This window comes from Ahaetulla prasina, chromosome 3 (assembly GCF_028640845.1).
Source record: "Ahaetulla prasina isolate Xishuangbanna chromosome 3, ASM2864084v1, whole genome shotgun sequence".
NCBI classification, from domain to species: Eukaryota; Metazoa; Chordata; class Lepidosauria; order Squamata; family Colubridae; genus Ahaetulla; species Ahaetulla prasina.
Window position 1 is genome coordinate 188,254,677 of NC_080541.1, and position 15,662 is coordinate 188,270,338.

The 15,662-nt window shown below is 40.4% G+C and overlaps 1 protein-coding gene across 7 annotated transcripts in view; it reads right to left on the reverse strand.

The window, feature by feature from the left end:
• The window catches only part of NAV1 (neuron navigator 1), a 282,699-nt gene that overhangs the window by 106,161 nt on the left and 160,876 nt on the right, over positions 1–15,662 (reverse strand). For all 7 annotated transcript variants that reach the window (XM_058174445.1, XM_058174444.1, XM_058174441.1 and 4 more), the window contains one exon: positions 13,781–13,883. In XM_058174445.1, the coding sequence (XP_058030428.1) occupies positions 13,781–13,883 (103 nt within the window). The remainder of the gene's footprint in view (positions 1–13,780; positions 13,884–15,662) is intronic.

Genomic DNA, 15,662 nt, shown 5'->3' on the forward strand with positions numbered 1-15,662 from the left:
AAAAAAAAGGTGGAAAATTAGACCAACAAGGGATGAGATGCAGCAAGATATTTCTCAAAATCAGTGGTTCTCAACCTTTATAGTGCTGCGACCCCTTTAATACAATTCCCCATGATGTGGCGACCCCAACCGTAAAATTATTTTTGTTTTGAATTTATCGCGCCTGAAGCCGTATTGGCTAGCGATCTGAACTGCTTGTGATTACCTTCGGGATAGAGGCATTAAAGCGGAGACTCCTCCCCTATTAAGTTTATCGCGCCTGAAGCCAGATTAGGCTAGCGATTGGGAGTGATTGCAGCTGGCTTGAGAGGGAGACATCAGAGCAAAGATTTCTCTCTTTTTTAATTCATTGCACCTGAAGCCAAATTCGGCTAGTGATTTGAAGAGCCTGCAGCTGGCTTGTGGAGTCAACCATTGGAGCGCAATTCTTCGACTTGCAAGTATACTTCCCATATTTCTGATGGTCTTAGGCGACCCCTGGCAAATCGTCATTTGACCCCCAACGGGATCGCGACCCACAGGTTGAGAACCACTGCTCAAAATCCAAACTCACTTATCTGAGTTGCACGGCAAACCTTGCAAGACATGTGATTTTAATGTCCAGAATTCGCCACTTAACCATGTCAAGGTTGAGAAATACTGGGTTAAAGAGTTAGGGGTTACCTTGAAAGGAGCAGTCCAGCTCTCATGCCCAAGATTTTCTTTCAAAGCCACTGTTCAAGAGAAGGACAACACTAGCAACTCAAAGCCCTCTCGTGGGATTTAAGGGGTATAGGCAGTGTTGTATGTTACCTGTTTTTCTACCTGCTCTTGTCTACTGTATTGTTCACAGAGATCAGTAAGCACCGAAACTGTTTATTTTATTTATTTTGTCAAGCATGTATTAGATAACAGATATAAGAGTAAACGTGATTATGAATACATGAAATGGATACAAAATAAAAGGGAACACTAGGACAGGGACGGTAGGCATGCAGGTGTGCTTATGCATGCTCCTTAAAGACCTCTTAGGAATGGGGTGAGGTCGACAGTAGAAAAGTCTAAGGTTAAAGGTTTGGGGAAGAAACCACAGAGTCAGGAAGTGCATTCCAGGCATTAACTACTCTGTTACTGAAGTTGTATTTTCTGCAATCAAGTTTTGCGCTGTTTACCATAAGGTTGTATCTATTGTGTGCTCATGTATTGTTGTGGTTGAAGCTGAAATATTCATTGACAGGTAAGACATTGTAGCAGATAATTTTATATATTATGTTTAGGTCAGACCGAAGACAGTGAAGTTCTAAGTTGTCTAAGCCCAAAATTTCAAGTCTGGTGGCGTAAGGTATTCTGTTGCGAGCAGAGGAGTGGAGAACTCTTCTCATGAAGTATCTCTGGACTCGTTCGATTGTATTAATGTCCAATATGCAGTGTGAGTTCCAGACAGATGAGCTGTATTCAAGAATTGGTCTAGCAAAAGTTTTGTATGCCCTAGTTTGCAGTTCAATATTACCGGAGAAGAAGCTATGCTCCTTCTAACCCAGTGGTCCTTACCGCCCACTAGTGGACATTCCAGCTTTCATGGTGGGCAGTAGGGGTTTTGTCCAATACTGAAGCACTTTCCTTTTTTTTTCATTTAATTGACTTTTTAAAAAATTTTCATAGCATTATTTAAAAACCTTTTCATTAGGTTTTCATAAAATTCCCCGTGACAATTTAAATTTCTGAAAATATACTATTTGTATCGCCTGCACATACGTTTATTTCACATTACGTAAGTGAAACTAAATGGCGCTATAGTGCGACTGCAAACAAAAGAGCCTCGTCCCAGAATATCTCACGCATCTCCCCCCACACCACCCAGCTGTAACAGACAAGCAGAGCTGGTAGCCGGTGCCTCTCCCCCCAAACCCAATCCACAATGCACGAGAAGCATGCGCAGGCAATGATACATGGCGCATTACTGTGGAACCGGTGGGCGGTTATAAAATTTTACTACTAACATAGATTCAAAAGTGGGCGGTAGGTATAGAAAGGTTGACTACCCCTGTTCTAACCCACAGTGTTCCTCCACTACCCATAGTTTCTTTCTCTCTACTATTTCATTTTATCCGGGGTGCCCTCTTTGACAAATGTCACATAAGTAGTACTAAGCCCTATAGCAGGCCACAACCAGATTTGATTTCTTTTTATTACTAAAAGTCTGGTGGGGGCTACCTGTGCCTAAAGATTTTTAAGTTAGTAATTTGATTGCATTTACACTACCAACAAAGAGCTACGTGCACACAAAATCATAGCACTGTATATGGAGGCTGAAAGAAATCAGATTTGAACTCCAAAAATCCAGATGTCCACTACTGTAGATGGCAGCAGGATAACGCTTTACTGCCCTCTAGTGATTGCCTGGATTTCAGTCTGCTGTCCCAATATAGCAATCCTAATCAGACAGTACTTAAACTATTTAAATCCAGAGGAAGGAAGGAGGGAGGGAAGGAGGGAAGGAAGGAAGGAAGGAAGGAAGGAAGGAAGGAAGGAAGGGAGGGAGGGAGGGAGGGAGGGAGGGAGGAAGGAAGGAAGGAAGGAAGGAAGGAAGGAAGGAAGGAAGGAAGGAAGGAAGGAAGGAAGGAAGGAAGGAAGGAAGGAAATGTAGTCGAGAATTTCACAGACAGGACTGCAACAAGAACTGCAATGTTATTATATCACGTAATGATCCTAAGAATCTCTCCTGCACAATAGCATTCCCCACCCTTGTACCTCCATATGTATTGGGACTAAAATTCCCAACATTTCCAACCTGCAGAGCTTAATTGCTGGAGTATTAGCCTGATAAAACTTTGAAATGCTCATAAGTTGTCTGGTTTGCTACTGAGGAAAGCAGAACAATGTATTAGATAGACGATTGGTCTAATTTAGTAAAGCTTTTCTTATAAACGTCAGGGTTCCAAGTAACACCCCCACTTTTATGTTCAGCTTCAAATGTTCAACTGCCCAATGGAGCTCAACTTCATGCTGTAATTATCAGCATGAAGCATGTAATTATCAGAAAATACAACAGTCTTGCAAATTGTTCATATTTCTGGGTCTAATTATGGGTATAGACCCATATATTTTCTAAGGCTTTGAACAGCACTATAAAGTATTTGGTGCTTTAGAAAGAATGGGGATGCAAACACAGTGCCTGTCTTTAAAGCAGACACAGGTTTTCCTGGGCTTATAAATGTAAATGCTGTTGCTGCTGATACGGTAATATTAGAGTTATGAATGTGATAATACATCTCTTCTGTTATAGATTTGTTATAGTTTATATCTAGAGAAATGAAATTGACTTCTCAAATATATCAAATATTACTGCCACTGCTTGTGCACTCCTTTGTGATATTGTATTTTGCTAATAATTCCTTTACATATATATACGGTTGAGCAACTTATTGTTGGACACTACAATTCAGGCGTCCAACCTGTTAATTGGCCAAAGAAAATCAGTTATTTCATCAGAAGGAACCAAAACCCAAAAATTTTCATCCCAAATTAAATACAGTATGAGAATACAACTTCCCCATACTAACAAGTTGTTGGACCCACCTTTCATTTATGTATTAAATTTATATGCCACACATCTCACTCATAAGATAACTCTTTATCGTTCAGCTAAAGAATCCCCTATATATATATGGATCCACGATTTTTGGGAAGAATAATAAGCACACATTTGTTTGTTTTTATTTATCAAACAAATTTATATAGCCACCGTGCTCATACAGTTGCCTTTTTTTTTGCCTTTCTTGAACCTTTTTCTTTTATATTATTGGAATGAAGTACGAGTATTTTTTTTCATTAGTACTGAAATGCATTTTCACTTTCACATTGACATTATTCTTTTACAAAGGAGGAAGCTAAGCTATTCTTTCACCCACACTTTCCGTAAAACCATTATGCCTTCTGAATAGAACCAGTACAGATCATTATCTCTTAGTGAGCACTTGAATAACTATTAATCACAGGCTTTAAATAGCTGTGGCACAAATTCACATGAATAACAACTTACAATTTAAGTACTCCTCTTAATTCATGGCATACCATGGACAGTGATATAAAAACTAGGCCTTGGAACTGGTGTGTAAAATGTAGGAAAGACTGATCAAGCCAGCTGATAACATTATGTTTCCATTACAAATAAAGGCAAACATTAGAGTTAATGGCCCCTGCTGATATTCTAGCTCCCAGGCATGCATTTCATTTAGATTCAATAAACCCATCACCAGACATCAAATACAAATTGATAACTGAAACCATACCTGGAATGGATTCACAACGTGGGGAGAGAAAGCCACAAAGCCTGCCCGTACAGTTTCAGTAATTACATTAATAACAGAGCTTAGATGACTGGACTGAATTGAAATTAAATGCTAATAAAAATATATCACATTTAAAAATAAATTTGTATCCATGCTCCCCAGGTGGTACATGTACTCTTATTAAAGCTGAAGACATATCTAAATGATGATGATGATGATGTTATCCATTCAGTCAGGTGTCCAACTCTTGGTGATTCTATGGGCTAGGTCTCGCTACATCTTCTGATCTTGTACTTAGATCTAAATAATTATGTCTATATTTTCCCCCAAACTATTGAAACCATTATATTTTCCCTGAAATAGGAACAGCTCCTATAGCAACCTAAAATCACATCTTAGAAGTATTATAAATTGTTTTTATACACTTTTATACACACTGAGCTTTAAAAGGGAGCCTTCTGCTGGCAAAAATTCACACCAGCGGCTTCCATTCTCAAACCCTGTCTTTTAGCTCAGACGCATGGCCAGGCAGTAAAGTTCACACACTCCAAATTCTCAATAGAAGAATCCCTTCATTTTTCATATGTCTTCTGATTTTAGCAAGGCAGCACCACAAGGATATCATAAGCCTTTGCAGCATCATGTGTATTAAATTGGTTCTTCTATCTGGTTGATTACTTGCCTTCAAAGGCAGAAGCTTCGTGGAACAATTTTAATAGCAGGAAAATAAAACTAGTACATCTGGATTTCATACATAACATATTTTTAAGCAGGAAAGTCTCACTCTTTTTTAAAAAAAAGAAGATAGATATTAATTTATTTTCAAAATCTATTTACTGTATGTGTCCCTTCAATCACCAAAAGTTACTTTAGCAAAAATTAATAACAATTATTTTATTTATTTATATTTATTTAATATATAATATATAATATAACAACAGAGTTGGAAGGGACCTTGGAGGCCTTCTAGTCCAACCCCCTGCCCAGGCAGGAAACCCTACACCATCTCAGTCAGATGGTTATCCAACATTTTCTTAAAAATTTCCAGTGTTGGAGCATTCACAACTTCTGCAGGCAAGTTGTTCCACTTATTAATTGTTCTAACTGTCAGGAAATTTCTCCTTAGTTCTAAGTTGCTTCTTTCCTTGATCAGTTTCCACCCATTGCTTCTTGTTCTACCCTCAGGTGCTTTGGAGAACAGCCCGACTCCCTCTTCTTTGTGGCAACCCCTGAGATATTGGAACACTGCTATCATGTCTCCCCTAGTCCTTCTTTTTATTAAACTAGACATACCCAGTTCCTGCAACGTTCTTCATATGTTTTAGCCTCCAGTCCCCTAATCATCTTTGCTGCTCTTCTCTGCACTCTTTCTAGAGTCTCAACATCTTTTTTACATCGTGGCGACCAAAACTGGGTGCAATATTCCAAGTGTGGCCTTACCAAGGCATTATAAAATGGCACTAACACTTCACGTGATCTTGATTCTATCCCTCTGTTTATGCAGCCCAGAACTGTGTTGGCTTTTTTGGCAGCTGCTGCACACTGCTGGCTCATATCTAAATGGTTATCCACTAGGACTCCAAGATCCCTCTCACAGGTACTACTATTGAGCAGGGTACCACATATACGGTACCTGTGCATTTTTTTTTTTGCCTAAATGTAGAACCTTACTTTTTTCACTGTTGAATTTCATTTTGTTAGATAGTGCCCAATGTTCAAGTCTGTCAAGATCTTTCTGTAACTTGAGCCTATCTTCTGGAGTGTTGGCTATTCCTTCCAGCTTGGTGTCATCTGCAAATTTGATGAGTTCCCCATCTATCCCCTCGTCCAAGTCATTGATGAAGATGTTGAAGAGTACTGGGCCTAAAACAGAGCCTTGGGGTACTCCACTGCATACTTCCCTCCATGTGGATGTAGTTCCGTTGAGGACTACACGTTGAGTGCGGTTGGTCAGCCAGGTACGAATCCATCTGGTGGTGGTGCTGTCTAACCCACATTTTTCTACTTTATCTAGTAGTAGGTTATGGTCTACTTTATCAAATGCTTTACTGAAGTCCAAGTAAATTATATCGACAGCATTCCTCTGGTCTACTAATTTTGTCATTTTGTCAAAGAATGCAATAGGCATGATCTGTTTTTGACAACCCATGTTGGCTTTTGGTTATTTGTTTGCTTCTAGGTGTTCGGTGATTCTTTGCTTGATTATCTTTTCCAGAATCTTCCCCGGTATTGAGGTCAGGCTGATAGGTCTGTAGTTTCCTGGATCTGTTTTTTTTCCTTTTTTGAAGATGGGAACTACATCAGCTCTTTTCGAGTCCTCTGCTCCCCTGTGCTCCAGGATCTTTGAAAGATATAGTTCAGTGGTTCTGAGATCACATCTGCCAGTTCCTTCAGAACCTTGGGGTGTAATCCATCCGGTCCTGGTGATTTGAACTCGTCTAGGGTAGACATGTGTTCACTTACCATTTTCTTCCCTATTTTAACTTGTGTTTCTAATCTGCTTTTTGTAGTGCTGTTTTTGATAGGTTGGATTGTTTTTTCCTTTTGTGTAAAGACAGATGCAAAAAATGAGTTAAGTAGATCTGCTTTCTTCCTGTTGCTTGTCATCTTCTTGCCACTTTCTCCCAGCAATGGGCCAATTGTTCATTTATTCATTTATTCATTCATTTATTCATTCATTTATTCATTCATTTATTCATTTATATGGCTACCTGTCTCATGGAAAGTGATTCTGGGTATATAAGAGGTGGAGGGGAATAATTAGGCTATTTTATATGAGTTTTATTTAGGACACAAGAAGCTGTCCTGAAGCTTTATTGACCAGATTGGACAAGATATTGCTTGGGGAGTGAAGAATTGAAGACGGTGAGCAGTAATACAAAACAGGGATGATTCTATCATGTGGTCAAGCTCTGGAATTTCACTTTTTCCTAAGTGTTAAAGGGAGTCTGAATTTTTTCTTGATTTTTTTTAAAAAATCCCTGTAAAACCTATTTAGGTATTGATTACAATAGCACTAAACAGAGAAGGAACTAAAGGCATTAAGCAGCAGCTCTGAGCACTACATCTGTTATATAATTTTAGATAGCTGTAAGAAGGAATGGCAGAACCTGGGGTGAAGTCAAACTAGGAATCAGTTTAGACTAGAGTCTCTATGTAGTCACAAATGTTTAAAGATTCCCCTCACACATATGTACTAGTCGTTCCCAACTCTAGGGGGCGGTGCTCATCTCCGTTTCAGAGCCAGAGTGCCAGTGCTGTTCGAAGATGTCTCCGTAGTCATGTGGCCGGCATGACTAAACGCCAAAGGTGCACGGAACACTGTTACCTTCCCACCAAAGGTGGTCCCTATTTTTCTACTTGCATTTTTTACGTGCTTTCAAATTGCTAGGTTGGCAGAAGCTGGGACAAGTAATGGGAGCTCACCCTGTTACATAGCACTAGGGATTTGAACTGCTGAACTGCCGACCTTTCAACTGACAAGCTCACTTAGCCACTGAGCCATCTCATCCCTTTCAGTTCTGTTTATCCTAATACAAAAATAGTCTAACCATTTAATTGAGTAAATTCCTGTAGGTAGGCATGAAAACTTTACATGTGATCCTAGTCTTCCCACCTGACGCTATAGTAGCATAGGTAAACATTTTATCTGCAGAGATATTTTACCTAAGGGCACATTCAAAATGTGATTTAGTCCCATGCACCCTAAAAAGTGTACAATTAAGGAGCATCTTATCATCTATTGAGGTTGAGTGTGTCGGTTTAATCCAAGAATTATTTTTTTTCTTTAATGAATTAATTAACGGCTTAATTTTGCAGATACATTAAAACTTGAAAAAATGGGCAAAATTGAAATAATATGAGTGTTATATTACTAAATATAATCCCTGTTCTTTAGAACCCACTGATATTTGCCTACTTTTTGGCACATTATTAGTTTGATCATGGGCTATATTTTTCTGTTAAATTTATTTATTTATTTTATTAGATTTTTATACCGCCCTTCTCCCGAAGGACTCAGGGCGGTGTACAGCCAAATTTATAAAACAATACAATATACAAATTAAAACAAAAACTTAAAACAAGCATATTTCATAAATGGCCGAAATTTAAAACAATCAATTTAAAACCCTTAAAATTCATAAATAACCCTGATTAAAATTTAGTAAACTTTTAAGCCAGTCCCGCTTGAATAAATAAATGCGTTTTCAGCTCATGGCGAAAGGTCCAAAGGTCAGGCAATTGGCGCAAACCAGGGGGAAGTTTGTTCCAAAGAGTAGGAGCTCCGACAGAGAAGGCCCTTCCCCTGGGGGCCGCCAGCCGACATTGCTTGGCGGACGGGACCCTGAGAAGACCCTCTCTGTGTGAGCGTATGGGTTGGTGGGAGGCATAAGGTAACAGCAGGCGGTCCCGTAAGTACCCGGGCCCTAAGCCATGGAGCGCTTTAAAGGTGGTAACCAAAACCTTAAAGCGCACCCAAAAGACCACAGGAAGCCAGTGCAAACTGCGCAGGAGTGGTGTTACATGGGAGCAAAGTGTGGCTCCCACTATTACCCGCACAGCTGCATTCTGAACTAACTGAAGCCTCCGGATGCACTTCAAGGGTAGCCCCATGTAGAGAGCATTGCAATAATCCAAACGAGAGGTGACAAGAGCATGATTGACCGTGCATAAGGCATCCCAGTCAAGGAAGGGGCGCAACTGGCGGACCAAGCATACTTGGTAAAAGGCCCTCCTGGAGACGGCCGCCAGGTGATCTTCAAACGACAGCCGTCCATCCAGGAGAACACCCAAGTTGCGCACCCTTTCCATTGGGGCCAATAACTCGCCCCCAACAGTCAGCTGCAATTGCAGCTGACTGTACCGGGGTGCCGGCATCCACAGCCACTCCGTCTTGGAGGGATTGAGCTTGAGTCTGTTTCTCCCCATCCAGACCCAAGCACCGGGACAGCACTTCGACCGCTTCGTTGGGGTGGCCCGGGATGGAAAAGTACAGCTGCGTATCATCAGCGTACAGATGGTAACTCACCCCAAAGCCACTGATGACCTCGCCCAGCAGCTTCATATAGATGTTGAACAGGAAAGGTGAGAGAATCGACCCCTGAGGCACCCCACAAGTAAGGCGCCTCGCGGTTGATCTCTGCCCCCCTGTCAACACCGTCTGCGACTGGTCAGAGAGATAGGAGAAGAACCACCAATAAACGGTGCCTCCCACTCCCAAACTCTCCAACCGGTGCAGCAAGATACCATGGTTGATGGTATCAAAAGCTGCTGAGAGATCTAATAGGACCAGGACAGAGGAACAACCCCTATCCCTGGCCCTCCAGAGGTCATCCACCAACACGACCAAAGCTGTCTCCGTACTATGTCCAGGCCAGAAGCCAGACTGGAACAGGTCTAGATAGACAGCTTCATCCAGGTACTGGGGAAGCTGCCATGCAACCACACTCTCTACAACCTTCGCCACAAAGCGAAGGTTGGAGACCGGACAACAATTTCCCAAAATAGCTGGATCCAGGGAAGACTTCTTGAGGAGGGGTCTCACCACCGCCTCTTTCAAGGCAGCAGGGAAAACCCCTTCCACAATGAAGCATTTATAATTCCCCGGAGCCAGCCTCGTGTCACCTCCTGTGTGGCCAGCACCAACCAGGAGGGACACGGGTCCAGTAAACATGTAGTTGCATGTAACCTCCCAGTAACCTGTCCACGTCCTCAAGAGCCACAGAATCAAACTCATCCCAAACAACCTCAACAAGACGCGTCTCCGTCATCTCACTTGGATCATCGCAATTTTGGTCTAAACTGTCCCAAAGCGGAACGATTTTATCGTATAGATAACCGTTAAACTCCTCAGCACGTCCCTGTAAGAGGTCATCTCGCCCCTCCTGATGGTTTAATCCTTCAACAAAAGCATGGGTGTGCCAACTCTTGGCTCAAAGCAATATATTATTTTGTACAATGTACTGATGTACACACACCCAGATATTCATTTTTTCCCCAAAAGAACTTCCTCAATTTTTCCTGGCAACATATAATGAAATGTTATATCCCTAGCTTAAGGTTAGTTTAGATTAACCATCAGACAAAGCACATCAGCCTTGACTAAAATCTATTAGAACATTTTAAACAGGAATTTATTATTCTAATGCTTCAACTGCTGCACTAATTTCTCAAGTAAGTAATTTAAATTGGCAAAGAAATTACTGTTCATTCAAACAATATCTTCAATCTAATAGTATCTTCAGCTTGCCAAATAGCAAAGGCTACTACATCTCTTCCCTACTTATTACACCTATTTTTTGGGAGAACATGATAAATTTGTGCACTTCACACTGAACGCTCTTCAGATAAACAAAATGGCTATAGAAAGAAAATGAGTTTATCAATGGGTATTCCCCTCCAATACAGTTTCTTTATATATGGAAGCAGACTGGTGCAAGCAGAAAAGAAATAAAGTTCAAAGAGAGTTTTTACCATACTCTTGCTGTGCTTGTGGAAGCCTAGTAAAGACTTTATACCTGGATGTCAAACTTCCGTCATAACAGTGTCGTCAAGTGATGTATCACAACACCCCCCCTTTGCTAAACCAGGTGTGGGCGTGGCCAGCATGTGACACATCTGGCCCGTGAGCCGCGAGTTTGGCACCTCTGCTTTATACTTTATTCAGGAAAAGCTTTGAGAGTTCCAATGCAAAAGGCAAACTAGAACAGGAACCTCAACATGCATGCGGTTTAGTCTTGACATTTCTTTCATATTCAATATATGAGCATTTCTAAATGAATAATTTTGACTATTTAGTCATTATCCTGGAAGAAAGGTTCACTGTACTTAATTTTAACTATTATTTCTTGTGACTAATAGAATGTCAAGATGCTATTTCCTAAGACATCCAAAGAGAGAAGATTCCACTGAAAAATGTTTGTTTAGGGTGTGGCACATTGATTTTAGACTTGAGAACTCTTAATACCTACAATGAAAACAGAAAAGAAAGCAATAGACACCACTATTCATTGACCTGTCATCTAAAGACTAGTCAACACACAGAACAAATATACAGAAACCGCTATGTGATTATAGCCAAATGAATTTAGAACAATGAAATCAACTGTGAGAGAATATAAATTATAATTTGAATTTGAGACAATATCTTTTACCACTGTATGTCCTTTAATCATTGAGTTTACTGGCTATAACATTGGATTTAAGATTACTTTACTCTTTCCTTCCAAAACAACAAAAAGAAAAGCATTGTGGGCCTTAAATACAAATTTACAATTTGTGGACTGCAAGTCATTTCATCAGAGGTATCACATGCTTCTCAAGTCACAGGCTTATGCACTCGTAGTGCTGCCTGTGCATATCTTTTTATTCTAAAGATAATGGTATGTCTTTAAAATGCTTTTTTTCACTGTCAGTGACTATCCCTGCCTTGCATGTGAAGAAGAGATTACAGTCGTAGACTACCTATGTTATTAGACCAAAAAGTGTCACAAGACTCCTCTTGGTTCAACTTCAAGAGACTAAAATAGCTACTCTTTAGAACCTGCTTCTTCCTAGTTCTTGCATACATCACAAGCAATGAATGGATGAATGATTGGCTTCCTGAGGGGCATAAGCATAAATGCAGCTGTTAAACGTCCTTAAAGAAACTGATTGCCTTGAATCAGTATCTGGCAGAAAGCACATGTGCAGCCAATGATATGCACAGAGATTGTGCTATATTGGCATATTCTCATCTCTCAAGATCCATATGCTTTTCCTCTTGCCTAGCCGAGCTCTCTCAAAACTAACTAGCCTTCTATAGAAGTAACAAATGCCTTGGATTTCTTCCATGAAGCAATCTCCCTTGATCCAACCTCCAGCACATTTAGCTAAACAAATCAACTGGAAGCAGCCCAGCAGTCCTCCCTTGCTGGATCTCATGCTGCAGTGACTCATCTGGGTGGAGTTCATCTGCCAGTTCCCACCCTACATGGAGTGAGGCAGTCAGTGTGAGATTTCTATTTTGCATTGTGGGCCAGAATCCCTTTTTGTGGTGTGGGGTATAAAAACGAGACAGAAACTAAGATACCAATTGAGCAACACTGAGGGAGCACTGCATTTAGAGGAGCAGTCAGTTATTACTTGAAGTTCACTCAAATACACGCATGGACATACAAAATCTGTGACCTGCAATAATCTTTGGATTTATGTGCAATGTATATTCAAATGATTCCAGCTGTCTTTTAGTAATTTCAGACTCAACCTGGGGCTACCAATCTCCTTGAGAAAGAAGCTAAATTCTCGTTGTCAGACAGTAAAGCTTTATGGTTAAGTGTCTCTTTTTGTGCTGTTGTATTATTAAAGTCAGTATCCACACTCTGGTGCAAAGCTCAGAATGTAATTTGGGATGCCAGAGTGTTAAACTATAAAACTGAGCCCAAAAATGAGCTGATAATAACCGTGTTTCCCCCTCGTTCCCTAAAAAGGTTAAAAATAATCTGATCACCATTTCCATGTGCTTGGAGGATGATCACCTTGCCAGCCAATTCCTTCCCTTTTCCCTAGCAAATTACATTGATACATAGCTGCGGTTTGCTCACTGGAGGTCCAAAAAAGCTGCTGTCACTGCATTAGCTCATTTGGACAATAGGGAGCCAAGGGAAAGTTTTACTACTGAGAGGCTGCTGCCAAAGCTCAGGTCTGAGGAATGGGAGTGCTACAATTCCAGCTTTGTGTGCTAACGTCACAGTTCCATCACCCTTAAGATTATAGAGATTATTGATGAAACCAAATATTTTAACCATGATTTGTTGATTAAGCCATAGTAGTTGGTTCATGTGTAAGGCTAAGTTGTAACAGCTGGGTTCAAACAGCTGGTTAAATCAAAACAAGCCTAATACATTAGGGGTAGAGTTTGATGTAAAATAGACTTCTATATTTAGAAGCACTATACCAGGGGTCTCCAACCTTGGTCCCTTTAAGACTTGTGGACTTCAACTCCCAGAGTTCCACTGGGAGTTGAAGTCCACAAGTCTTAAAGGGACCAAGGTTGGAGACCCCTACACTATACAGTATTTGGTGTTTTCGAATAAATGTGCCTTGACTTTCTGAATCAAAATATAGGCTAATCGCACTGCTGTCAACATCAAAATACATCCTAATACCATTAACACAGATCACAGCATGCAGAAAAGAGGAGGCCCAAGATTAAAGAACAGAACTGACTTAATTAAAAAGAACTGAATAATTTTATAAAATCATCATCTTATGTTAGCAGGGTCTGCAGAAAAGAAGACTGTATATGGAAAATAGGACAGCTGCCTTTCTAATGCCAGCTTTTCAAAATCCTAATCCTTTAGGATAGAGTTGCTTTTTGCTTTTTACTAGATGAGCCATGCTAGCACTTTTGCCCTTTGATTTAATAAAAGGTCAAACAGAAATTGGCCAACTGATTTATATTAATCCGCCAAAATGTCACTTCAGTGCTTTAGCCAAAGAGCAGAGGGAACCAAGAGCAGAGATCTCACCTGTGAGTTACTTGGGAGCCCCGTAAACTGGACATGGTCTCTTCGAGGTTCTGCCGCAGATCGAGCACATTTTGTACTGTCCTCTTTCTCTGGGATTCAGGGTCTGTTGGGAAAATGGATAATATGTTCAAGGTTGATATTATGTTGAAAGAACATTATATCACTCAGACGGTGAATGGCAACTGCAACTTTTCCACATATCCATGGCTTTCATCTCTCCATTCATGGACTACTTATCGTCTGCTACAACCATACTCATGCCCAGCTTTTCACAAATATAGTATTTACCTATTTCACTTGTTCATATTCCATTTCAGATAATGGCATATGTGTGTTTGTATCTGTTCACTAAGCTAAGTTCAATCAAGTTTCAGATTCAATACAGAAATTTGCAAGTCCAAGTGTAACTATCCATGCAAAGTCCATCCAAGAAACTAACTCTTGTTTAGTAAAAATATTTCTGTTTAGATAGATAAATAGATAGATAGATAGATAGATAGATAGATAGATAGATAGATAGATAGAGCCACAAGATGGTGGCACATTCACATGCAGCAGCCCTGGGCTCCCGTTACTGGTGTGTGGTACTTGGAATAATGTGTGTATGGATCAGGGATGAAATGCTCTCGGTTCGGACCAGATCACCCGATCCGGTAGCAATGTTGGTGGGTGGTTCAGAGAACTGGTAGCTTCTTTTCCAAAAACACCACACTACTAACCAGAGCATATAAAACATTTGCTAGACCAATTCTAGAATACAGCTCACCTGTTTGGAACCCTCACCACATCTCTGACATCAATACAATTGAACGTGTCCAGAAATATTTTACAAGAAGAGTTCTCCATTCCTCTGAAAACAACAAAATACCTTATCCCACCAGACTTGAAATCCTAGGCTTAGAAAACTTGGAACTCCGTCGCCTTCGACAAGACCTAAGTTTAGCTCACAGAATCATCTATTGTAATGTCCTTCCTGTCAAAGACTACTTCAGCTTTAATTGCAATAATACAAGGGCAACCAATAGATTTAAACTTAATGTAAACCGCTTTAATCTAGATTGCAGAAAATACGACTTCTGCAACAGAATCATCAGTGCTTGGAATACTTTACCTGACTCTGTGGTCTCTTCCCATAATCCTAACAGCTTTAACCAAAAACTTTCTACTATTGACCTCACCCCATTCCTAAGAGGACCATAAGGGGCGTGCATAAGCGCACAAACGTGCCTACCGTTCCTGTCCTATTGTTTTTCTTTTCTTCTTCCTATATATGTTTATATGTGTATATACTATATAATCTTTTTGTATGATGTTGTGACAAAATAAATAAATAAATAAAATAAAATAAATAAAAATCCCTGCCCCCCCCATGCCCAGCTGAGCTGCGCGATCATCAGAGAGTTTTTTTTTTACCTTTAAAAGCATTTTTTTACAACCTCCTCAGCCAAAGAGGTTGTAGAAAAAATGCTTTTAAAAGTTAAAAAAAAAAGTTGGCCATGCCCACTCAATCACATTACCCCACCACCAAACCACGCCCACAGAACCGATAGTAACAAATTTTACATTTCACCACTGGTATGATGTATACACACAGTGTAGTCCAAGGGGCAAAATTTGCCTATACCCGCACATAGCTGCTAAACATCGGGCTTGCAAATCAATCTGAAATTACCAGTGATTTTCAGCAGTCCCACAACATATCAAACTGCATGGTGAGGCCTCCAGGATCTCCATGGATTGTTGCTGGTCGGGGAGGTGTAGACAAAAGCGAAAGGAGAGGAAACAAAAGTGCGGCTGTAGAGCTGGTCAGCTTCAAAAGCAGCCTCACAGACAAGCACTGCCTAGTGTCTTTTTGACGCATGCCAGATCTTTCGTCCACAAA